The sequence below is a fragment of the Patagioenas fasciata genome, chromosome 12 (assembly GCF_037038585.1).
Source record: "Patagioenas fasciata isolate bPatFas1 chromosome 12, bPatFas1.hap1, whole genome shotgun sequence".
Taxonomy (NCBI): Eukaryota; Metazoa; Chordata; class Aves; order Columbiformes; family Columbidae; genus Patagioenas; species Patagioenas fasciata.
In genome coordinates this window covers 20351277-20377705 of record NC_092531.1, presented here as the reverse complement: position 1 = coordinate 20377705, position 26429 = coordinate 20351277, and the positions used below count along the sequence as shown (strand labels likewise).

At 40.7% G+C, this 26429-nt stretch overlaps 1 protein-coding gene across 3 annotated transcripts in view; it reads right to left on the bottom strand.

Annotated features, from left to right (window-relative positions):
- AGBL1 (AGBL carboxypeptidase 1) overlaps nt 1-26429 on the bottom strand; it is a 275197-nt gene that overhangs the window by 155964 nt on the left and 92804 nt on the right. For all 3 annotated transcript variants that reach the window (XM_071814025.1, XM_065847368.2, XM_065847369.2), the window contains one exon: nt 10628-10808. In XM_071814025.1, the coding sequence (XP_071670126.1) occupies nt 10628-10808 (181 nt within the window). The remainder of the gene's footprint in view (nt 1-10627; nt 10809-26429) is intronic.

Genomic DNA, 26429 nt, shown 5'->3' with positions numbered 1-26429 from the left:
CATCCTTATGAGTCAGCTGACTCAGAGGCTCCTAATTTTGGTGCAAATTTCAGTGTACTCGAGGTCTTCAAGCAGCACCTTAGCATCAGCCCAAACAGTCTTCCAGTTCCAAGTCAGGTTGGACCTCTTCATCCTCTCTGTTAAGTATTTGCAGCAGATGCTCTATGTACAGATATTAAAGATGTGACAGAATAACAGCCTGGTGAGCCTCTGGGAAGCCTATGGGCCAAACCACTAAGAAACCCTTCAAAGGCCTCCATACCACTAAATTAGCACTTCTCTCCCTAAAGTTGCAAGGTTGGAGCTCTGAATCAACAATTTCCCTTCTGCTTTCCTTTGTACTTCAGAGTTTGGCATAAAGACAGACTTGTTTATGTGTATGAAGGGAAAGTAAGACGCAAAAGAACAATAATTCAGCTGGGGGCAAGCCTTGGTCATTATTTGGACCACTAGGCAACGGGGCTGAATTACAACTTGCCATGACAGGACCCTAAATAACTGTTAGCTGGAAATATTAGCTTACATTACAGAAACAATTACAAGAGTTAGCCATTTGGAAAAGGAAAACATGCTGCTGAAGAACTACCATTCAGCCACCACAGTTCACATTCCTCAAATTAGAACAGAAATTTCAAGGGGGGAAAACAGATCAATCAATACAAGCAAGGGAATGTGTTTTCAGGATAGCACACAACAAAACATATGCATATTTCTGTGCCTAATCTGCACAGATCCATTCCTGCAGGATGAACATAATAATCGAAAATGAGAGCACAAACTGCCACTTAAATGCCTAAACCCCAACTTGAGTAATCGTGCATGCAAGTGCATATGTATTTTTCAAGCACAACTGCATCTTTTCAGTCCTGACAATCTGGATCAAAACGGTTTCTATTACCATGATTGTATATGCATTTACACACATAGAATACTGTATCATTTGTACCACAGAGTTTTTGGCAAAAGTTAAAGCAAACTCCTTATTTAGGATCACATCAGGTTTAAGCAAGAATCAGTAATGACAGAATCATACATGCGCCACATCTCATTTGTAGAGAATTTGCTAGATATATGCTCTTTAGGGACCAACCATCCCATTTGAGACTGTGAAAGTAAAATTATGGTTTCAGAGCTGCTAAGTGTGTTTCTCAAATTTTAATAAAATACACAGGAAAAAAAATACACACACAACCACACAAAACAGAAGGGGTTTGATTGCACCTAAATGATTTCTTAAGTCACTCTGTTGTTTGCAGCATCAGCTGCAGAACTACTTGTCACAACTTCTGTCCGATGGCTTAAAACCATCGGTTCCCAGCATTCAGAGGCAATGGATTATGAGGTTACAAAAGAGCTACTTTGCACCAGTTTAGAACAGAGAGCAACTCCTGAAAGTAAAGCAGGTAGTTTGTTATGGCACTTCGAGACCCTTTGGGACAAAAGATACAACAAATAAATTGCTATCGTCAGTACACACAATCAGAACCAATACATACTAGTCAAAAAAGGGAGAGATATGAGTACTGGCAAAGCCAATTTATTATAAATAACAGCCCTGAGCTGGGCTTTTGTTTTGGTAAGATAGTGTTTAATGGAAAGATATACTTGATCCAGATTATTTCTGCTGTTTACAGCAATAGACATTTCTCGCAATATTTTCCTTTCTGTTTACATTCCCAGATGAGTGTTATGATTCTGAAAGCTCAAAGACATTGATATGGACACTATTTGATTCTGAACGGACTGCGTGCTGGATGGTATTACATACCATTCAAATCTGTCTAAAGATAGATAAAGAAATTGCACAGTTCAAGGGTGCCCTCACCTGCGTGTCAGGGAAAGAGACAGAAATTACTGCGACTTAAAACACTTGGCTCTTCTCCACTTGAAAACTGGCACATGCACAAGACCAGACAACACATTCCCCAAATATGAACTTATTTTGAAGAAAACTTTGTGTAACATGCATGTTCTGGAGGAGGAAATACTATTGTTCTCCCACTGCCTTCACCCTAGGGATTTCCATGTTTAACCTTTAACCATATTTATAGCAGGACACTAGACAGGTAAATCAACAAAAGGTTTGGCTATTCCCTGCAGATGGTTCAACCCACAAAGTGTCAGGTGCCTTTCCAGATATCTCAGCCTAGCCCCAGAGACATTACTTTTGCCACATAAAACCACTCAAAATATAGCTTAGTCTTAACCTCCCATAGCTCCTTCTACTTCACTTTTAGACCTTGTGTTACTGCTCCGTTATCACAGGTATAATCCGGAACTGCTTTGCTCAACATTATATCCATCTAACCAGAGAATTCACTGCTAGCTCAAATGTGGTACTTGAGATTTCTACGATATCGACCAAGATCTATTAGAGACTTGGATGAGAGATCACTAATTTTTTTCACATCACTGGAGCAAAGATTTAAAACCATGATAGTGCTCTGTAGAAGTGACTGATTAGTGCAATAAACTACATTGCTACGTAAGCCTGGTTCCCTGCTTCTTCTCATTTCTAAATGGCATTAAAATAGTTTATGAGTGTTCAGCTGCTCTGCATTTTACATCCTCTCATGTGCCATAACCATTACAGTGAAGACAAAAATTGCTTTTTTAATCTTTGCTTTTTGTTTTTATGTTAATGACCTTTTGTTAGCTAACAGACAATGAATACAGGAAACGTTCCTCAAGAAGTAGGTTTTCATTAGTGTTACTGCTGGTAGAAAGACGCCACTGACCAGAGCTAGAACTGGGAACAGAATTTCTGCTTTAGGCAGTGCTCAGTGCGAGCAAGTGCCCCCGGGACAACTGATACTTCCCTCTCCTTCAAAAGCTGAGCTTATGAACATTTTGGGAGAAAAATGTGAGGAACACGGGGGACAGAGAAGGAAACTCTGCTACTAGAGATGCTTTCATATAGCAGCTCTTCTCCAACTATTATAATAATTATGCCTTAAGTCCTTGTCATTTGTGGCAGACAAATGAAAGCAATTCAAAAGGTGAATTAAGACCTAGACTATATTGTTCACTGCCAGTTCTTCTCTATGTTCTGCTTCCCTGGACATGGAAGAGTCCTATGGGATATAATGGAACATATAACCAATTTATACAAGGACACATCTACTTGTGAAATTCAACAAGCCAATTCTAAAAGGCCATGGAAAGTTGTTCAGCTTGATACAGTTCCAAACGCAGCATAATTTCTATTGAATTTTATAGCATAAATCACCACTATTCCCATGGAGTGAAATATCATCACCGTTACCTGAGAGTCCCTATCAGGGTTACAGTATCACTGAGCTGAGGTGTGTTCAAATACGAACCATGTCTTCAAAAGATCTTCAGATTTTCTGCCTCTTCAAGACACAGAACTGCTTTGCTGCATTAAAACTCTGATTTCTTTTTCCTGACTTCCAGCTGCGCTGCCTCCTCAGTTGCAGAGAGGTTTTGATTTCTGATTCTGTCATTCCAACATTGATTCAATTTTCTCGTTTTACCTATCTTGATGCTTCTGTGGGACATTTGGTTGCATTCATAAATTAGGGTGGCAAGTTGCTGAAATCACTGAAGCAATATCTGCCCACATAATTAACCCAATTACATGTGCAATCATATGAACCATGTGTGCAGGTGGACAATTCAAGCTCAGCTGGCCCTCTGAAGCTGTATTTTTGCACAAGCAATTTTGAAAACATAAGCTTTCAAATAAGGCTTATTTTTGTGGATAAGCCTCTTAGTCCCATTTCTACAAACATCATTTCCGATTGCTAGTCCATTTCTCCAACCCAAGACCATTATATATCTCCCCTCTTATCACAGTACTTTGCCAGCTTTTATTGTTACATTTGAATAACAAATTCCAAAGAGAGGAGAAGGGAAAAAGAGAAATACAGAAATAAATAAAAATATTAAAGAACAACTTTAGCCAAAACACAGAGCTAATCCAACGCAGAATTTTTTTTAAATCAAACTCATGGAAAAGAAGCTTTACACTTACATAACTGAGCTCCAGCTTTTCTTATTCATAGGCTTTAAAAATAATTTCTGTGCATATTTCACAAAAAATGATGTTTTAGTACTTAAAAGGGACTGAATGGTCACATAAAATGTGAAATGTCACTCGGAACTCCAGGGATGTCCAGTTTTCAGGGCTAAAGAAATACTGCCTGATTTATTACACAATGTAATATGCGAAGGTATATTACAAGAGACAATAACCTTCATTCCCAGGCAATTTCAGCTTTCCAGGTAGTGTAGATATTGCAGTAAAGTATTGGACATTCTTCACCGCATCTATAAAAGTGAAGTTTTTACAATTTCATTTTGTGGACTTCTCTTTGCCCATCCTATGAATAACAACTCCAGCTCTGAATCTGTAGCTTCCAATAAGCACTAGATTTGGAGAAGCAGATGTGATCTTGAGATAGATGACCAAAACAGACCCTTTATTCATGTCATTACCTCATCTCCAAAATAATCAATTTCGATATCAGTATTTGAAGTTTACCACAATCAGGTAAGAAGTAAAATCCAAGTTCAGCAGTAATAATAGTTTTTCTCAGGGGAGGTTTAACCAATGCAGCCAGCTGGGTCAAGGTTTGCAAGGTACATACTGCAGCTTCCAAGAAGGTATAAAGAGATCCCTGATTTTTAATACAATTCTCCAATTCCTGCATTGATGATAGTGAGGTATCCTTCACAAAGCTTCATCAGGAGGTTGTAGAAGTCATTGCAGCAGAACACTTTCCCTGTCCCAGGATGTAATACTGAAGAAGAGCTGTAACTACAAAGCTCATATCTCCACTAAGTGCATATGTGGCCAGGGCTGAGAAGGACCAGGATGGGTGAGAAAAAAACACCCCAGCATCCTTTTCACCCTCAACAACCCCAGCACACAGGCTGTCCCACTAATGCCTCAGTCCCTAACAAGGGACTAGCTGTTCGTCACCTATCTCTACACAGAGCTTAGCACAGGCACAACTGTTATGGGAATAACATGCCACAAAGGGGACTCAAATAAGCATAATAACAAACAAAAGGGATAATGATACACAATCAAGCTAACAGGAATAATAATATAATTCAATCATCTCATTAACTTTACTGAAAGCCAGCTTTGTACACCAGTCTCTTGGCTCCTGAAAATGTCTTCAAAGGAGTGCACACATTGGATTATGAACTCCCATCGTCGGTCAGGAAAATAGACATGAATATAGAACAAAATTATTCCTTTCTGAGCCTGTGGAACATCATGTTCATATCTAATATTCATGTGAACTTGAAAATACAAGGTAGAACCTATCTAAAATGAAATAATTTCCAAGCTAAAGTATTTAATAGTCCAAGACAGTAATATCACTGAGCCCACGTCAAGTGATTTTTGTAGCAAAATTCCCAGGTGATCGTGCACCACCAATATAAATTGGGTATGAAAGAGCCAATGGAGATGCACTCAATTCCTGAGGTACCTTTACTGTTTCAGAGTTTCACAAAGCCTTCACAAAGCAAATGAAAGACTAATGAAACAATGGACAATACATTAAATCCTTCAAGTTCTTAATATGGCCATTAACTAATTAGTTTTCAAGACCATTTAGAAGACAGATGATCCTGTAATCTCCATTCTACTGACAAGTAGTAATATGGTGCTTTCATAAGAAACCTGCAAGCAAGAGAATGAGGCTCCAGACTTAGGAGTTTAACAACCCCTAGACCCTGCCACACCAGACTTTCTGCTGCTCGGTCTATTTTGTTCTCTACCAAGGCACACAGACAGCGTGCAGTTCTCTGGGCAATTTGTCAAAAACCTAGCAGTTGTTTTGGTCTGTTATTACTCTGGACACTAGGACAAGCAGCTATAATGCAATAGCTTGCATGGACTTTCTAGCCCAGACTCCTGAAAGCATATGGAATATGCTGGAAGATAAGAGGAATGACAGCAAAGCACCCAAAATTTCAGCTATTCAGCTTCTGGGAAACAAAAGCACCAAGCAATAAAGTCAGCCAGTGGCACGAGGCTGGTGCTGAGTCCCATAGACAGTGATATCACACAAGCTCCTGTTTCAGAGACTCAGCCACACAATAAATTAGGTGAGGGTGTTAGAACAACAGCTGGCTGCTAATTAGTCACAGCCCCCCTCAGCAGGGTATCAACAAAGTGGCAGAGAACATCTCAAGTAAATTAAATTTTAAAAAATCCTACTGCAATCACTCCCTCGACAGATCCTTCCCTCATCTCCCCTCTCGGCTTTTTATTTATTGTAATTACTTTAGTAATAAGATTTGTTTCCTTGTTATTATATATATTACCATGCAGGGCAACAACAACAACAACAAATAATAGCTGGGAAGAGTTATGTAGCTTATTTATCTCCTTGGCTGTTATTGGGCCACTGGGTGGAGAGAGCGATGAGGAGGGGGGGGGCCGGGGAAAGCAGTAAATAGAAGAGAAAGCATATTCCTCTGGAGCAGAGACGTATGGGGACATATTTACAAAGGAGGAAACACTGACAATGAGTGAATAGAGCTAATAACTCACGGGGCCCAGCAGCTCCAACTGATAAAGGAAGGCATAAACAATATTGCATAGGAAGCACTGTCAGAAGGGAGAGTCCTGGGGTGCAGCTACCTACAGATGGATGTTTATCGTAGAAAGAGAGCCAAGGATGGGCTGTCACATCAGCACAGGGCAAAGAGCCTTAGTTGAAATTGGAGCAACCCCCATAGCACAGAGAGGTGCAGGGCCAGACCCCACTTCTGGTTCCACCAAGAAACAGCTTGCAGAGATGAGAGATGAAGAACACTACTGCAGCTTGTGTTCTAGCTCGTGCTGTGCACGCTCTGACCACTGAGAAGCAATAAAGAGAAGGAGGAGCAGAAGAAGGGGTGTCTACAGTTGTACAGTTTTGTATGATATCACCTCAAGATTTAATCCTTGAGGATGCAGTTCTGGATCATAAACCAACTCCTCAGAATGGCCATTGGCTTTATTTCCCTGTTTCTGATCAGTTCTGCCTCTTATTGTCCAGAGAATACAATGCAAGAGATAAGCATTAAAATAGGAGAAAGGCACATATACAAACAGTGAGTTTTGGGTATAGAGACAAATGTTCTGCTGCTCCTCTTAAGAGTGTCCTTCAAAAAACAAAGGACCAGATTCCAAAGAATAAGTGGGTAGACACTCATTTTTCCCTTTGTAACTTTTGAGAGTGTGCAGAGGAAACCTGTTGTACAAGTTATTTTACTGAACGTTTCTATCTTTCCAATTCAGTAATTGTCAAAGTAGTAAAGCTTTTCTCTGCTGGATTTGAGAAGGTGACAAACAAAGCCCTGTAACTAGAACAGAATGGAATAAACAGTCTAAATGAGGTGGGAGTGGATACCAAAGCAGAGAATAAACCCCAGCACCTCACCTTCTTTACCTCTGAGCTCAGAAGAGCTTTACTCAGCCTGTGTTGTGGGAGGACAGGCACAGGAGGGAACAGGGCATTTTTAAACCACACAAAGAATAGACCATGGCTATAATCCAAACAACAAATCAGGATTCCCTCTTGTTAACTGCTACTCTGGTTACCCCATGGCTTTGAAGAAATCATGCAGCTTCCAAAAAATTCATCTTCATATACGAAAAATAAGACTCACAAGCTCCCATCTCCACCAACTGGTTCAAGTAATTTATAAAATGCATGAAGTTCTATTCAATGAAAAGCTTCTTTGATTCAATAGAAAGGAGAGTGAGAAAAGAGCAGACAGAAGAAAAGAAAGAGGAAGCATCAAAAGGAAGAGGACAAAGATGGCGACATTGGAGTGAGACATGAACTCCGAGAAACACAATATGGGCCAGTTAGGGATTTGAGAGATGGAAGAGAATTTCTGAATACACAAAGTAGATGGACACTCCATGAGCAGTCTGCACATGAGGTATTTTTAAAACAAAATCTCTTCCCCAGGAGCTTCAACTTCTTGCTTGATCAATGATCTTGCAAGGCCAATTATTTTTAATTTAATACTTCTGGGAGCTGGGGGAAAAAAAACCCTCAAACAGGTAGAGCTGGCAAGCATTGAGTGTTAGCATTTGGCATCACTTATTACTGCTTTTTATGGTGATATAAATTAGGTTATACAGATATAATTAATATCCATAAATTTAGGTGCAATAAATAGCAATATTTATCTAGAACTGCAGTGTCTGGAGAAGTCAAGCCAAAACCAGAAAACATTGACTACCATGTTGTGACGGTGAGCACACGTGTGGGAGCGCCAGGCATGTGTGCGCAGATGGCTCGCAGGTCTGAGCAGATGTTGCAGAACAGCTGGATGAGCAGGCTGCTGGCAGAAGGATGCACAGCAGGTGCAGACAATAGTGTATGACCACATCACAAGTTCGCATGAACTGCACAGGCGCACATGAGCACACTCAACTCCATACTCAAATGTGTGATAAAGTGGAACAGTACGGACAGCAAAGAGTGTTCTGTTCCTTCATAAAAGGTCCTTTTTGTGCCTCTGTAATTAGGCTTTTTACAAGTTTTCTTACTGAAACCTGCTTTCCAGATTCTACACAACTGTGACTACAATTAATCTAGTTTCAAGGTACAAAGATTTCACTTGAACAGATCAACTTTTTTTTAAACCAACCTAAGAAAGTTTCAAAGGCTTCTCTGCACCATTCCTCATAAATCTAGAGTTTCCTGAGAATAATATTTTCCACATTTTACAAGTTAAAAACAAGCTTACAACTTAAAACGGTAGTAGATCTATATTGAAGGAAAATGCTCACAATATGCATACTTCAGGCTTCCTTTCAAACTGCTCAAAGGTTATGGTATGTCTCCTAGACAAGCACGTAGCAAGAAACAAGAAGAATATCTGCGCCACAGGAGGCTTTACAAAACAGAAGTATTTCAATTAAAGCACAAAGGAATGGTTCTCTCTCTTCCCCAGGCCTCACAATCACTAACAGAGCCATGACCAAGTCCCTGTTCCCCTGCTCCTATCCCACATGCAAGACTTACCCAACTTTAACTCATCACCAGATTTAACTACAATTTAAACTCATCTGGACCAGGGTAGACAAAACACCTTCCCATGTGACACAAGCTCAGGCAGTTCACTTCATCCAGGTGTCACCAAGAGCCACATCCTCCCTTCTGAGGGCCCCTTCTCTGCTACACTCGCTCCTGACAGATGGATAAAAAAGGTCAGACATTCCCTCTAGTCCTCCATCTGCTGGAAACTTTAATTAAGTGCAGTGAAAGGAAAAAATTAAAAAAAAAAAAAAAAAAAGAAGCAATGTTTCTTTTTTGCTTCTGTTGCCTGGAAGGATCAAGGAAGCATTTGGTGCCAGCAGAGGCTTCGGATACTCTGGGGCAATATCCAGCTACAGTCCCAGACTACTTAGATTCTCAGGTTCCTGGGGAGTGTAGCAGGATAAAAGCTGTGACTGTTCATAGTCACAGACTAGAGACTGTCAGAAAACTCCAAGCTGCTCTCTGCCAAACACATCACCCTAAACTGAAATGAATTAGATTAGAACCAAGCTCAACTTGGTTGTTGTTCAAGACTGTTTTTCTGTAACACCCAGTCTGCACAGCCTGACTTAAAAGCAGACAGGAGAACCCAGCTTAAAAAAAAAGTTCTTCCTCCACATTTTGCTGTGTGTTTCAGTGCCTAAGTTCATCTTTCATCTTCAAGATATGCCTCATGTTCCCCTGCAACAAACCAGGGGACACAGTTGTTCCCAAAACCTGCAAGATCTCATCGCCAGGTCAAAACATACAACTTGCCAGCTAACGGTGGAATGTGATCATCATATCCTGCCCCTGCAGGGACAGGACTGACAGTTATTAACTTGCAGCCGCTCCACAAACACCCAATGAAGTGAACAAACTCTACCATCTGCAGAAACACTGGAGATTTTTTCCAAAAAAATTGAAAGCCTACCTTATCTTAGTGTACTCTTCAAGCCTTCAAACGGGATTCCTCTTTCACTGGCTGCATAGCAATATTTATTTCATGTTAACATATTAGCAGCAGAGTTGTACTTTTTCCACTAACGCAAGTTAGGCTGGGTGGGCAGGGATGGTATAATGCAAAGAAAGCAAAAAGAAATCTGTATTTTCCAAGCTCAGATTCAGTATTTCTTAGGAAACATGTAGGAGGAAAGATTAAATAGGAGGCAGGAGAAGGAGGGAGCTTCACTATGTGGAAATATTTCCACAAAAATGTGAACATTTAATAGATCCTTACTTGTCTTCCCCCCATCAGGCTATACAAAGCATTAATTAAAGCCAGTTATTCCCAAGCTTATCTGTCTTGCAGGTGAATTCTTCCCCGCTGCTTTAGCAGAACAAACTGAACTCCATTTATAAAGGCAGATCCATTTTCTCTGCACCACTAATACTCCATCCAGACAACTCAAAGATCTTACGGCCACATACAATACAGAATCACATACTTCTGACAAATTCAAGACAGCACATTGGACTATCTCTCAGATTCACATTTTCCATACAGGATTGATAACATAACAAAATACAATGCAAAGGGAATTCTCCTGCTATTGCACAGGGTAAAGCCTGCAGACAAACCCAGCAAAATCCCAAAATAAGTACATGTCACAACTCACTTGCCATTGATGACTCCATCAGGATTAAGCATGGGGATAATCTTGAAGATGAAACATTTCCGCAGGAGGTCGGCAATGGGATCACTGCTCACAAGGAACTCCAGGGTCCCCTTCATTACCCAACTGGCATTGCTTTCACCAGGGTGAACACGGGCCATTAGAAACACATAAGGACGATTGCCTGTAAAACAAAGCAAAAAAGCCCCCAAAACTTAGACAGGACTTCTCTTTGAACAATACTTTTACAAGTGGATTTTATTACTTTTTAATTGAGATAACAACCCAACTTACATTTTAGGGAACACATATCCCTAAATAGTCCAGACATTTCCCAGAGGTGTTATCTGCCAACTGATTCCATGTTTGGTCCTCAGAACCAGCATGTTAGTTTAGTTTTATCCCTGTCCCTTTGCTTCTTTATTCTACCTTACAGATATTTACATGTACCATTATAAGGAATTTTGCATGTGCAGATTACAGCCTCTCAAAATGACACCAGCATATTGTCTGGCAATTCTTGAAAGTCTGACCCTATAAAACTTCCCTACAGTTTAAAAGAAGTGAGAAATTATTTTTATTTTATTTTAAGATCCTTCTCAACTTTCAGCATTTCCCAATTAACAGCTGAGAACTTTCCAAGTCCGTAAGCAGATCTGGCCACCCATAAGGGCTCCAAGAACATGCAAATTGTCTGATTTCTGGCAGTAACTGTGTTTAGGGTCAGAATCATAACTAATCAATTTAAACTGATATACATGAACATGTTACCTAGTTAAGCTGCAGAGGTAGAGCTAAGGCAGGCTGTTAATTTGGTGGAAAGACAGTTTTCAGTTTTATATAATATAGAGACACACTCAGATACACAAAGCTGATTTTGAGAAGTTGCAACTAGAAGAGTTCTGCTGTTTCTAGCAATAAAAGTGGTACAGGAGACAAACTGTGGGATTTGGGGGAGAAAATTTGGAGTGTGGCTTTATTTTTTTTTTTTTTAAAAAAAAGTCTTACTAAACAGTTCATTGATAAACCCTATTGAACCTGTTTCAAAGCAGACTTGCATCTTAACAGAGAAAGTTTCCTTGTTATCAGATGTTATTTGCTGTTCCTGTGAAAAAGCACCCACATTTGATCTAGTTATAAGTCTCCAAAAATCTCTCAGTATACATATGCTTAGAAAAGACCAAGTTTGACAGCAGATTCATTGAAGAGCCCATCTGTGCTGAGCACACTCCATGGATGGGCTAAGGAAACAGGAGAAGGCAGACAGACACCTGCCAGGCACAGAAAATAAAAGGAAAGGACAACACAATTATCTGTCTTAAAACGATCCTTCTGTGAGCATTCACGATCTTAAGGCATTGTCACAAGTCAACTTGACAGATTTACTTTAGTGGAAACCATTATCTGTCAGAGCATCACAACAATGCCAAGAGAGGTTTGTCCTGCTCTACCAGACAACGTCAGAGCTCAGGCCCTGTTCCCTGACATGAGTTGAGGGACCCCAAATGACAGGCTTGGGAGTGGTAACAGGACAGAAAACAATCCTGAGGCATCAGCTGAGGGCCCTTGTAAACAAATGATGAATCAGCAAGTTATACACCTTCATCCTTTGCTCCCAAAACTGTCCTTCAGCTTCCAAATGCTCTACAAATCATTAATGAGTTAATGTTAAACAGGGAGGTAGAACACCACACTGAAAAATATAGATGTTATTAAAGAGGTGTTTCGCTATTTGTCTGACAAAAGACTGTTGGAGCTGAAAATACAGATTACATTTCTCATTTCACAGTCAAACCAGGAATGAGCACTAATTTTTCTCCTTAACTGTATATTTTGCACAGTTCCACTCAATACGTACATGACAATTTAGTTACATCTTTCGGGGATGTACTCAGATTTGGAAAAATCCCCCCTTCACAGCTACACACATCCATGCTTTGTACTGCAGCTTTTGGTGGGCATGAGAACTGCGCTCTCAGCTCAGAGCTCACACAGAGTAACCACATTGTGGGCCAGTAAAGCTACTGGAATTCTGTTTCTTAACAGTCATATATTAGCCTTTCATAATTCTTACACCTTACTTCATTGTGAAGTTGATACATTTTAGTCAATGTGCATATATAAGTACCTAGGGCACTTATGGACTGCAAAAGATTCCTTTAGCTCCTGAAGAACTACTAGCCACTGATTTTTTTTCCCAAAAAATTGGTGTATACAGTTTCTATTTTGCTCCAGCTAGTTGTGTATTACAGTCTACCTTAGCAATGCTTTAAAATACCAACAAGCAAAGAACAGCTTTCACAAAGACATCAACTGCATTTTGCCATTTCCAAACATTTTCGTCTTTCTCCCATCACCATGATTTAGTGCTGTTTTGCAGGCTCATTGCCGAGCTAAACTTATGGGACTGTGCTGTTGTAGCTGTGAATGAGGCTCTTGAGGACTCCTAATGGACAACAGCTGTAAATAGCACAAAGCAAAATAAAACGTGTTCTCTTTTGGAATTGATGAACACAGCTTTAACAACTCTTATCTCTTCTGTATTTTCGGAGAGAGCACAGCATCTTAATTGAGAGGTTCTTTCCTCAGTTAAAATAAGAAAAAAGAAACCAAGAAAGAGCTTTCTCGTCTCAGAAACCCAGAAAAATTTGCTATAATTCTGTTAATTGCAAATAGCATGGGACTGGCAGAGACCCGAGTTCTGTTCTTCCTCTCAAAGATGATCAAAGTCAAGTTTGTCTTACTTAGATTCAATGTCAGAGAAGCTTTTGAAGTTTCCAGACCTTAAAAGTCAGGAAACGGGAGGGGAAGAGACCAGACAGAAGTCATCTACACTGTTTCCCTGTGGGTGACAACGGAGGGGCCCACAGCTTGTGGGTCCAGCCAAGGAAATCTCTCTACTCCAGTTAAAGTTTCCTTTGAATGCACCCCCATCCTGACAAGCACATCGGCAGCTCTGACGTCCCATCCACAAGAGCGTCGTAAGGAAGGTATGTACCAGCAAAGAGACCTCAGAGCTTGCTAACTGCCTGTTCCCTTCACAGGAGCCATAGCAGACAAATCCCACATCTGAATGCTGTGCTCCCCCTGACTGCACCCACAATGAAGACTAACGAAGCAGCAAATAGAGCAAAGAGCTGATGACACGGCCATAAAACCTGCTACCCTTGAAACACCTGGGAAACAGAGATTTAACTCTGTGGCAAGCAGGAGTCACTCAGTCCTACGCTTTACAACATATCCAGTCACTTATCTGCCTTGAAATTGTAGCTCTGATAAACATTAAAGCTCACTCACAGCCACTCTCAGCACTCCAACTGACAGGCACCAAACAAGACTTATGCACTTCAGTGCTACCCAGCATAACTTACTGGTTTATACTGGTGCTCAGCTGCCCTTCCTCTGTGCTAGCTCAGAGTGGCTTGTGACAACCTCTTGTGCCATGCTAAACCTATCTTCAGGACAGACAGCTACAAGCTCTCTCACATACCTCCTTCCAGGCTCAAGGCTGAGCTTGAGTCTTCAAACTCCTCAGTCCAACACTTCGCCAAAATCCTCCCAAAGTTCCTGGGAAGCTGCCAGAAAGCTCAGGTTTGCAATTTATCTCTGCAAAGCCCACATGACACATAACCTTCTCTGGGAATGTAAATAATAAAAAGAGAAAGCAGAGGAACCTTTTCATGCTACATAAAGCCTTGTCCAACAGATCATGTCTCGTTACACTGTGTTACATTTCATTATGTCCAGAATATAACATGGCACCAACAATACCCGAGGTGAGAGATTAAAGCATCACAGATTCCTCTTGCAAAACTTTGAGCAAAAACCCTTTGAGTAATAATTCTACTAAGGTATCACCTACTCCCCACACCCCTTTCTCTTGATTCATTTTGACTGTGGATACATGCAGGAAATTCAAGCTTTGTTCTTCCAGTACTGCTAACTTGCTGCTTAATCTCCTGACTCTTGTAAGGATCCTCCACTAGTCATGTCACCACAAAGGTTCGCTAAGAGGTGACTTTGATGTCACTAATTATGACATCAGTCGGGGAAAGCAGCATGCAAGAAATGAACAAAACCCCATTAACACAGCAGCGTCCCTCATCAAGAGGAGCACAGAATGGAAATGAAATGCAGTTCCATATGCCCTGACCTGAGTTGATACTCTAAATTATTTCAAGCTGAGATTTGAGCCATGTCATTTGTAAAGGGACAAGGCATTGAAACACAGGGCTAGGATTTTATAAGGAATCAAATGGAATTACATATGCAGGATGTGAGAAATTCAACCTAGATCTAGGTCTTAACAGGAATTTTTCTGGCTGCACTTCTGCATACCTTTCTTCCATTTACCCCAGTCCTAGGGCCATTAGGACGTAAAATTATTTTTCTTCCCCCCGATGCCAAAATACAGCATGATTTAACGTGACCATTACACAAATAAAGGTCAAGTTTACTCCAGAATGTAGTAGACAGAAACCAAGAAAGATAAACTCTCCCTTCCAAGTTAATTAGCTATGGTCACTACAGGGTACTCTGTGAGTCAAACGATGGGTAAACAGGAGCACCACCATATAGTTCTTCCATGCATGTCACAGCTGCCTCCTGTCCTGGACACATCTGATATGCCCAAGGCTGCACAGTTACACAAAGGCAGAGAGAAGACAGGATATGGTGTGATGTCCAATGAATATATTAAGGTATGTTTGGAAAAAGCATCAAATACTGAGATCACAGAAAACATGAGATTAATCTGAGGCAGAATCTGTGTCAGTCACTTCCCTCAAAAATTTTCCTCTAGTTGTCAATCTTTCAGTTGCCTTAAGATATAACAACTCTTTCTTCACCTCATCTCCCCTCTCCCCAACAATGCTGTCTCCTTGTTGACCCTGCTTTTGGCTGAACGCTCCAAAAGCAGAAAAAACTTAAGACAGAGGCAAAATACACAGTCAGGCAGGACCAACTGTTGTTTTCTACAATTATCAATGAGCTTTTCCTTTCTTAACTAGGTCTGTTTTATATGTATTATTACTGTTACCTATGGCAAAGAAGTGAACACTACAGATTGCCTCAGCTGCCTTTTCTCTACCTTCATAGCTTGGTTGTGGAGCTTCAGGCTCCAAGTTGCTTGGCAACCTCCTTTTGTGCATGTGTTTTATGAATTCATTCACCTCTGCATCAGAGATGATCAGGGAGCTGAATATGGACGGCTGAGTGTTCAGCCTTGGTGCAGCTTGACATCTTACCACTGCTGGTTTTTAACTCCAAAAAATTTATAAGCAAGTTGTCAAGTCTGTTTTGGGGCAGAGTCAAAAACCCCAAGCTCTTGAAGGAGCAGGAACCACTACCATTATTTAGTGTGACCTGTATGACTGAAGCCAAAAGGAAACCCACATGAATCAATTCCTGTTCAAATCAAAATGTACCTCTTGCCGAAGAGTGAAGAACCAGATCTTATTTTTGGAACTTCTATCCAATGGAAAACCTACTATAACCCTTTGCAAACTGTTTCTATTTATAACTAACATCCCCATCTTAAGTAAGTGCACCTGAATTACTCCAGCTGGAATTTCCAAGCACTGCATTACAATCCAGTTTTGAATACACCAGCTCAGCATTCACTGGCATATCCTGTCTCACTCTGCACACCCTCTGAACTGCTCAGGTAACACTGAGCTTCAAAACTGAAACCATGCAGCTGTTACAGTGCAGCTGCCTTATTAGCCTGATGACAGTCAAGCTACCTTGCATTTACCTCTTCCTGGAGCTCTGCCACTGAGGAGTTGCTGTACCTGGCTGCACATCCCACAGCTCTGATACTGTCCTGCACTGCCATCAGGACAGGCACAACCTGTGGCAGCCTGTTCCACCAGAGCTTTGTCTGTGAAGCTGCATCAGTAAGTGACAGGTGCAGGGTTTGGAGTCTGCCAGGTGGATAATACTGATCCTCGGTGGAGCAAAGTTACAGAGCCCCCTGTGTGCACTGCCATGTCACACCATGCGTGCCCATCTTGATCGCTAGTGCTCCCCAGGGTTTATTTTGTAGCACAGGAGCAGCTTGGCCACCATTGCTCCTGGTTGCACTCAGGTCGTCTCAGCTGCTGTTGCTCAGGCTGCCAGAGGGTCTCTCTGCTCCCCTGAGGTTGCCCCGGTACAACCACACTGGAACACTCGATTGTGTCATCACCAGAGCTGCTTGCCTAGGTGACCGAGGGCTGGTGTTGGATATACTACATTTAAATTTCCCGTCATCACTCCTGGCCCTGCCAAGGTCTCATCAGCCACTGTCTCATGAACTTTAGGCTCCTGGCAGGTCTTGCTGCTCCCCTCAGCCAGATTCCAAGGGAATAAAATCAAGACAGCTGGTTAAGAAATACTGCAAGAAGGATCAGAGAATTGTAGCAGATGAGTTAGTGATGCAATGCAGTCCCAAAAATGGCAGCTCTCCTGGGATGTAGTAACAGCCAATGTCACCACTAAGATGAGGAACATCGTTACTTTCGCTAGCTGGAGTGCTGTGCCCATTGCTGGCCACCACAGTTTAAAAATGAATTTGATGAAAACTAGAATAGAGATCATTAAGAAAGATGAAAGGTTCAGATATCATAACTTACAAAGAAAAATTGGAGAAAATGGCTTTTAAACTCAGAAAGGAAAGATTAACAGAGAGGAAGGAAATAACCTTTAAGTTACAAAAGGCTGCTATAAAAAGAGAGAGCAATCAGTTGTTCTCACCATCCACTGGGACTAGGCTACATAAAAATAAATGCAAGTTACTGTCTATCAGCTAAGCAAATCTGTAGTGACTTGACTGTCCCCACTGGTGTGCCTGCCTATTTATGCTACTGAACTTTCCACTAGGTCCTTATTCTTGAGTTCCTGCATCAAGCCACTACAGCACCCAGAACAGTGTCAGTACAAGGCCTGTAGCCACACAGGTCATTCTTTAGAAATTGGGTCCAAGACTCCCCTCCAGTCCTCTGGAATAACCTCTGTGTTCTGACAGCTGCTGGAATCACTATTCCAGTCCACAGGGCACCTCAACCATCTTTGATCTCTTTGAGGTAAGGTGTCTGCTTACTATCTAATGTTAGCCACTTTAAAATATGTTAAGCATTAGCCACTAATTGGCAACTAATCAGAATGATTTCATCATCATCATCATCATATTTTGACATCTCTTGGGTTTCTCACATAGAGATCAGAAATATTTATGGAAAGTTCTGTCTCCCCTCTTCTGTTAGTGACAGTCCTACCATTTTAAGATTGGAGTAATATAATTACTGGGATTCCTTTCATTACTAATTATCTTCCAAAGTCCTTCTATTACCCTTAAGTCTACTGGTTCTCAGCTTCTGCATGTGCACCCTTTGACAGGGGTGATAAGCAAACACTAAAATCAGCTCCAAGAGTCCTCCCAACAGATTACCCAGTTGATGTAGGGAGCTCCAGATTACCTGTCAAAGGCAGGCAAGGATCTATCATCCCCTGCTTCTATAACACACACATTACAACCTTAATTTGTTCTATGGTAGCAGGCAATTTCAGACACTCAGGTATTTTGTACTGCCATGGCCTGACCATTAATCCGTATGTTTTTCAGCCAGCACGGGAAAAATTTAGATTACTTTGCAGAGATGCAATACTTCCAAGACACAGCAAGTAGAAAAATATATGTATTTTCAAGTTAGGTACATATGTGACTCTCTAACCTTTTGAGCTTTTTCATATGAAAGTAACACCACTGGCCTGGGAGAAGTACCAGTCAGTGAATGCTCAGAAGACCGGAAGATGTTGGAGCAGAGATTCATCAAAACAATCCCACAGTGTTCTCATTCAGTGCGATCAGAGAACTGGCAGCATTGCTCTAAATTGTCGCATGTCTAAAAGAAGGTGCAGGCAGGAGATAAGTGCAGCAGAGACGGGCAGGATAACTGCTGTACAGAGTGCAGAGGTCCACAGAGCTACAAAATCCATGGGCTCTTTTCTGAGAGAAGGATTTCATCTGAAATGAAATCAGGCAGGAGGAGCAGACTAAAAAGCTTCCATTGTCATAAAAATATCTCCCTGGGTAATCCACAGTGATGGAAAAAGGAAACTCTGATAATTTATGTGACAGTTTAATGGGATTTTGGTGACATATGATACTTTAGAAAGAATTTGCCCAAATAGAACAGTCAGGACTTTAATAAGACTTCAGCTCCAAAACAGCAATATTTTTACCCCTTACTTTTACATTTCATTCTATATATCCGCTACTCGTAGCACATCTTTCTCATTTCTAAAGCACCTTCCAACACTGTAAAAGCAACAACTCTGCACTTTCTAATTACATCCCTAACCAGAGAGACCTCTGAGTATCTAATCCGTAAAGGGATCAGACTGACCCTTCACCTAGAGGGCAGAGCATCACTGAGCTGTGAATTCAGAGGCATGAGCTGCCCCCAGCCACGTCCCCAGCTCTGTGAACAGCATTAATAGCTTCTCTGCAGAAACGAAGGGCAGCAGATGGACAGTCTGCAGCAAGAGTTGCTTACAGAGGGGATGCCCCCAGAGCACACTCCAGGAGTAAATGGTTTTCACACTGTGCTTAAAGCCTCAACCCTCAGCTTCTGGCTATGAGATATAGCCTTAACCCCAGTGTGATACCCCATGCCCTTCCCTGCCATTGCTTCGGGAACAGGCACAGCAGCAAGAGGAATCACTTATAGGACTAAAGTAGGGTGAAGCCAGGGTTAATGGGATGAAACTTCACAAAGAAACATTTAGGCTGAATATCAGTGAGTTATATTGAAGAGTCTCCCCCGTGGAGAGGTAGAAGTTAACATTAAAACCACATTGCCCAGAGCACAAGAAGCCATTCTGTACACAACAATCTTGCAGTAGCTGGGGACAGAAATAACACAACAGGCATTTGTTTTTGTTACTGATTTCCACGGATCCAGTTCTGAGGCCCTTATTTTTCTGGAAAATCTCCTTCTGGGAATCCAAGCAAGAAGGGAATGGTAAAAAGCCATGTGAAGATTTCAATATTTTGCCTAGTCGTTCTTTGACCACATCAAGTTAAGATCAACTTAGGAACCGTTAGCCCTAAAATGGGTCTGGAAAATACAGCACTTGTCAATGTTTCTTTCACCACTGGGAATAACAACCCAATTTAACAGGAAAATGACTTATCTGTTATGTAGTCCTTCAAGCAGTTCTGCTCTACAGAAGACAGATTCTATAAAGAGTTTTCTGCCCATAAACTGTCTATACAGAGCAGAGATTTAAAACCCATCTAATGCCACCTACAGCATAAAGCAATGTTTATTCTTAAACATGTGTTGTGCCTTTAAGAGGCACAAATCCATCTCTGCCTCTAACATGAGTTCTTCCTCAGGGAATGGCTTGTAAGAAATAAAATATATTAAAAGGAAGTGCAATCAGAGCCTTTCATTATCAAAGGGATAAAATATCAATTTTTGTCAAGATAAAAAGCATCACAGATTGGCTCTGATGGGAAAAATTAAATTCTTGGTCTTCACTTGATTTGATATTTTATCACTCCATTGCTTCAGAAATATCCTGGAAGGGAATGCTTCTTAAAAATATTATCATGTATTTCTCCTGCAGTAAGCAATCTATAAGTTTTCACTTGCGTGTTTTGTTACATACCAAAAAAAATATCTGAGAAAAAGGAAAGAAAACAAGTCTACAAAAGAAGCCTTCTAACACTTCACTATATCAAGTTTACAGTAAAGAATCTTCTACAGGTTCACTTCATTTGTGGTGTCACTAAATTGACTCTTACACCATTGTTGTCCAAGTCTATCCTAAATTTTAAAATTGCATTACCCAAGCTGATCCCAAAGGAAATACTCAATTTCCACAGACAAAAGATTGATAAGGTAAAACTATCTGCCAATTCTGTATAATGCAACTTGTCTTGATGACAAGTTTTTAGATGAACCCCCCTCAAACAACTGAGCAAGAGAATACAAATGAAGGAGCAACAAAAAAGGTCTTTCAATCAGATCATCATGTCAGCAAAACTAGTGTTGTCCCAGTGATCTTGTATCATGACATAAACAGCACCATTTTTCATCTTCTAGACTACTTGACATGTTTAACAGACACAAAGCAGAGTTTGACTGAACCAGAAGTACATAGCACCAGAATGAAGAAATATCTTCAAACTAGAAGACTATCCTACTGTCCACCACAAATGTTACAGCTTTCTTCCTATTTCAGCCTTGACAAGGAACCCGCTTTTGTGTGTAAGTTTCATCTTGATAAAGACCAAAGTGGGAGGCACTAGCACTTTATGTCTAAAACATGATAAATGGAACAAAATTTCTTTTTTTCCTCCCTTGAAGTGCTTAGGAAAACTCACAGCAGTAGCAGACCTAATGTTAATGACTGGTCCTAATCACTATTCTCCTACTCCCTCCAGCACCCTAGAAATAACAGTGTCCTGACATCGTGTGTTCAAACCTCAGATCAAGGGCTCACGTAAGTTGTTTACGCCATAAACAGAACATGAGTTTTCCTAAGAAGATAGCAAAATGAACCCTGAAGTTCAATACCATATTATTTTCAAGCAATTCTACTATTGAAATACTCCAAGGACAAAGAAGGAAGCAGGATCATATGGCACAACCAGAATTCCAGAATACTTGACAGAAAGATACATGGGACAAAGTTTGCCCCTGCATAAAATAGGTAACATACAGAAATTTCGAACAGTATGTGGTAAGACACTAGGCAGTCGCTGTCTAAGGTCAGGAAGAAGTTCTTCCTTTCAAATGCTAGTGAAGTTATTTCCAATGAATGATGTCTTCCTACATCAGTCACTACAGAGAGCAGAATGGTAAGCTAGGAAGACTACTAGTCTGACAAAAATTGTTTCTTCTCAGGAATAAGATGATAGGAAGGCTATGAAAAGGACAAGTGTTTGTGTTTTTTTTTTTTTTCCCCACAAGTTCTACAAAGCAGAGAAAAAGGTATTCATGGATAAAAGAGTCAGGATGCAGAACAGTCTTGGCAGTACCAGAAGGAACACAAGCATAAGTGGAACTTGTGATGTCCTTCCTCACCATCTCATGTATCACTGAAAAAATGGCAATTTTCACTTAAGATAAAATTTTGTTCTTTATTTCATAGTTTCCTAAATGATATTAATTTTTTTTTAAAAAAAAGTCTTCTCTGGATGATTCTTTTTGGCAAATAATTTAACAGCATGAGTGACAATTTCTAACCAGTTCTAACGTCTGATGTGTAGTACACAAACTAGCTTCATGAAGCCGATACTGTGACATTCCTCCAATCCCAGGGCCTTCCTGCATTTTCACCCCAACATCTTGCCAGCAGAACTTGGACCTTTTCCAGTTGATGCTGCCACAGAATCCTTCCGTTGTAGCTCAGCCACTCTTTGCAGCCTGCACAACCCACAGCGTGAGCTCCTCTCTCTTGCCATAAGAAACACTCATATCAAAACCATTATATTTCAGAGCATTCACTACCACTTCATCTTCCACTCTATAAGCTATCAGAATGCTTTTAAAAGAAACACTTATTTAAATAAAAGAAAGCCCCTGTAAATCATGGTTGTGACAGGCTAATGGCTAGCATTGCAAAGATGATTTATCTTCCTGCTATATCTAACAAAGCTTCTTATGCTAATACCTTGTTTTCAAAATATGAAGAGACTTCTAACTGATGTTTTCTAACTGCAAGAATATACAAGTAATGAAAAAACACTTTACATCAAAAAATAACCTTCACCTGCCATCTAGCATCCCCATCAACTCTCAAAATCAAAAGATCTCTTAAATTATTTTTATTTTCTGTATTATTTAGTGTGCTTCCTTCATGGATGAAGAAACCACCTATTCAGTCTCATTGTCTGTTTGCAAACCATATTCATTTTAGAGTTTGCATGCATTAGCTGCATACTTTAATTTGATTTATTTTATTTCTGTCTATTAAATTACATTTGAGTCAGGCTAGATGGCCTCATGGGGAGCATCTCACCACTACTACCCTTTGTGCAAACAGAAATTATTTTATCTGGACTGAGCCTAATTTCAAGTTCCATCCTGGTAAGCTGACAAATAAAGTCATGGTATCTGCATCACAAGTGATATCCCAGCTGGTGGGAAAGACCTTTAACGAGCTGGAAGGTGGGTCCTGGGAGCATTCTGATTAAAGGGTATGATATAGGGCACAAAATTAAGCAGCAAGTCACCACTTAGGAGCAGGAGCACTGTTTCAAGTCTATCTACAGACATTCTACATAGCTCGCAGGCCCATCACTTATGTCAGTACAGAGACTATGTCACTACATTTTTATTGCTCACTCATGGTTAGTAAGTGCTAAACACAGGGAGAATAGGGATAGCGGCTGCGGTGCCCCCACTAAGGCCCCAGAGCCCTTCATCTGGTTCTTGCTTATTCTTTTGCCTCTGGCCAGTTGCTCTTCGTGAAGAACAATTCCCATGTGTTGAGCTGTGCTTCGTGGTGACCCCTCTAGCTGTTGTTTTCGTGCCCTTTCAAAATGCTTGACAAAACCATCGCAGAAGGAGTTTGGCATCTGGAAGCTGCGACAGACACGGTATGACCTGATTCACAAAACATAACTAAACAGCTTGGGCTGCCAGAGGCCAGGATTTACAGAACCGCATTTCAAGAACAGCCTCCAACGCTTGCTCTACTAAATGCGCTTTCCTACTCTGCTGCAATATGAATTCCCAAGCTGTGTGAGGGTGACCTGCAACACTATGAAGCGACAAAACAACTGAGAACCTAATCTTGTTAGAGCCTACCCCGTCTGCTGCTGGTGAGGAAGGGGAAGAAATGATCTGGGCTCTGGCTGCATCTTTTCCACCAGGCTACAAGGATAGGGAGAACTATAATAACATCATTTTTCAGAAATTCCTCTAGCACAGTGAGCACAACGGAAAAAAAAAAGTAAACTCTCATTTGATTTCTGCCGCATTATCCACCACAGTCTCATTTTCACAGGAAAATCCTCTCTGCATCTGTATTTCCAGCAGGTGCAACCTAACCCACAAGGAGTTTAAGGACTCCCTGCCCTCCTATCCACCTATTTTCTTCAATCTTGCTTCTTTTCTTCCAGCTATCTTATCCACCTCTTTTCTTCATCTCCACTTCAGTCACTAGTTACAGCCTTCTGTTCGGTGCTCATGTCCTTTGGGGGACCTGTCAAAGTCACTCTGATGCCATCAATAATAAATTCCACTCATCTCCTCTTGAAACACCCCACAGACAAGATAGCACACATTTCAAGCATGTTCCAAGGGAAGAAAGTAGGTATTTACAGAAAAAAAAAAAATCGAGTAAGTTGCCCAAAGATAAAATACAAATCTGTCAGAGTTGGAAGCTCAACATCCATTTCCCAAGTCCCAGTCATGAAGTATCCTGTGCCATCCATGTTCACCCACCAAGCTGATTTCTCATCTAGGTCTCCAAAGCACTTCTTCCTCTTCTTATTAGCCATGAAAATAAATTGAATCCTGTGCTTAAATATCACCAGTAGAGCCCTCTCTCAGTTATGTTAATTGTCCTATGCCATGATGCTACAACACAGCTGTCATTTCCATTCTGAAACCCAACAACCTTTCCTAAAATTAGCACATACACATTTTAAGAGTGCTGTGATATTCCTGCATCCATCACTATTATGTCATGCTTTCAGACTCAGGGAGAAAGTGAAAGATGATATGAAAGCAGTAAGGGAAGAATGAGGAATGGAAATAGGGATGTTGTAGCAAGTCTATTGGGTTTTCTTGAAAAAAAATAAAGAGAGATCTAGAAGATTTGGGAGACTCAAAGGAAAACTCAAGGTCTTTAAACATTTTCTCTGAGTCATCCACAAGTCCTTCCTTGTCTCTAGGCCAAGACATGCCTCCAACTCCATTCTGACTTCTTAATTCACCCATACTCATCACGTTTTAATAAAAATTTCAGCCTATTTTACTCAAACTTGTCTATTTCAGAGACACAGAAGCAGCACCCCGGCTAAGGCAGGAAGTCTTCAGAACAGTTTCTTAAATTTACTGGAGAAATAAGAGAAAATGTTTGTAAAAAGAACTGCAAAGTGGCAGGGAAAGTTACATTATTTTCCCCATGGCTAAGTAGCACGACAATTGCAATTGATAGAGCAAATTAAATTTTTAAGTGTGCTGGTGATTCGATAGATAATTTTCTGAGTGTTACTGTAAAAATGCCTTATTTAGGAAACAGTTAAGATCTGGAACAAGTCCTGTTGGTTCTGGGGCCGGATTTGATTATGCAAAGTTCATGAACATAAAGTTAAGAGAAATCCATGGAGCATCTTCTATGATGCCACATGCCTTAAGAAATCTGTCCTGACAAAACGAGCAAAGCAGTTCAGTAAGAAGCCTGTTTACAGTGTAATGGGTGGCTGGTCACTTCAAAATCCAACTTTCTCCCCACCCTTCTATTCAGAAAGCCAGAAGAGGTACACAGACTAGTACTGTTCCTTCTGCAACCTAATTCTGCAAAATCATATGTCAAAATTAAGCAGGGGAAATCAGAGAAAACCCAAAATGACCTAGAATGAGAGACTCGATGCACCTATTTGTCTGTCAGCTAGAAACCAATATCCAACAGCCACATAATAAATGTCCTAAATGATACAGACATCCAAGTTTAGCTCTGTGCGAACACTGGTGCACTTTGCAGTATCTACCATGTCACTTGTCAACTAGTTGATCTTATCAGCACATTTGCAGGCTGAACATAGCAGCTGTCTCCACTTGTTTATTAGCAATTTCTATTTCTGCATTAGAAACAGGTGGGCAAGCTCAGAGAGCTAACAAGTTCCTCTTTGATGTAGAGATGGACAAATCATCTCATTAACAGAACAGCATTTTAAAAATCATTATGGGGTATTTTTAGTCCTATTTCATTTTAGTATTGCTGTATAATAGCAGCCCATTAATCACAAATACTTGTTTCTAGAATCTGTCAGTTATAAGCAACAAGAAGTGTCAGCCTGTGGTCTCTGCAAACTAATAGTTTCAATAGATTCTTGTACTTTATTTTACTGGTAAAAGATTGACTCCATCAGTCACATAGCAATGGATCATGTTCTCCAATTAGAGAAATTAAACTCCACTAAACAGATCAGGCAGAAATCTGCACAGACCATCTCAGCAAAATCAGCTTACAGGTGGGAATTAGAAATAGCAGGTGTTCAGAATTACAGATACAAAAAAAAAAAAAAAGGAAGAAAACAAATGCACATAATGTATTGTAAAGATGCCTCCCCACTCACTAGTGCTCTCAGGTAGATGAACATTAGGATCAGCACAGAGAAGTATCATTTGCTGTGTTTCACATGAGTGTAGATCCCCTTGCATGAACTTGGTCAGCGCACCTGAACAAACGATCCGCTGCAGCACTGGCAAATGTGCAGTAAAGCTGTTCCACACAATCCAGACAACTCCAATCCTTTCTCATACATGACCAGCTAGGTCAGCCTTCATCAGGCAAAAACACGTAGCTCGGAACATTAAATCCAGAAATTGAAATATCATTTTCCAGAACATTTTCAAAGCCTTGAGGTATCAGGTGAATGATTTTTGCTATTTTCAAGTGAGCTGCAAGCAACAGTCTCTCCAAACCAGACAGCCAAGATTTAAAATCACTAAAAAGCTTCCCAATTTAGAAGCATAAAGGTGAAAACACCACCAAAGTTACATGGCCACCCACACTTTTTGCCAAGGGTCTGTTAGCTCTGTGTATTGAGGGTTTGCCTGTGCACAGCAGAAGTAAG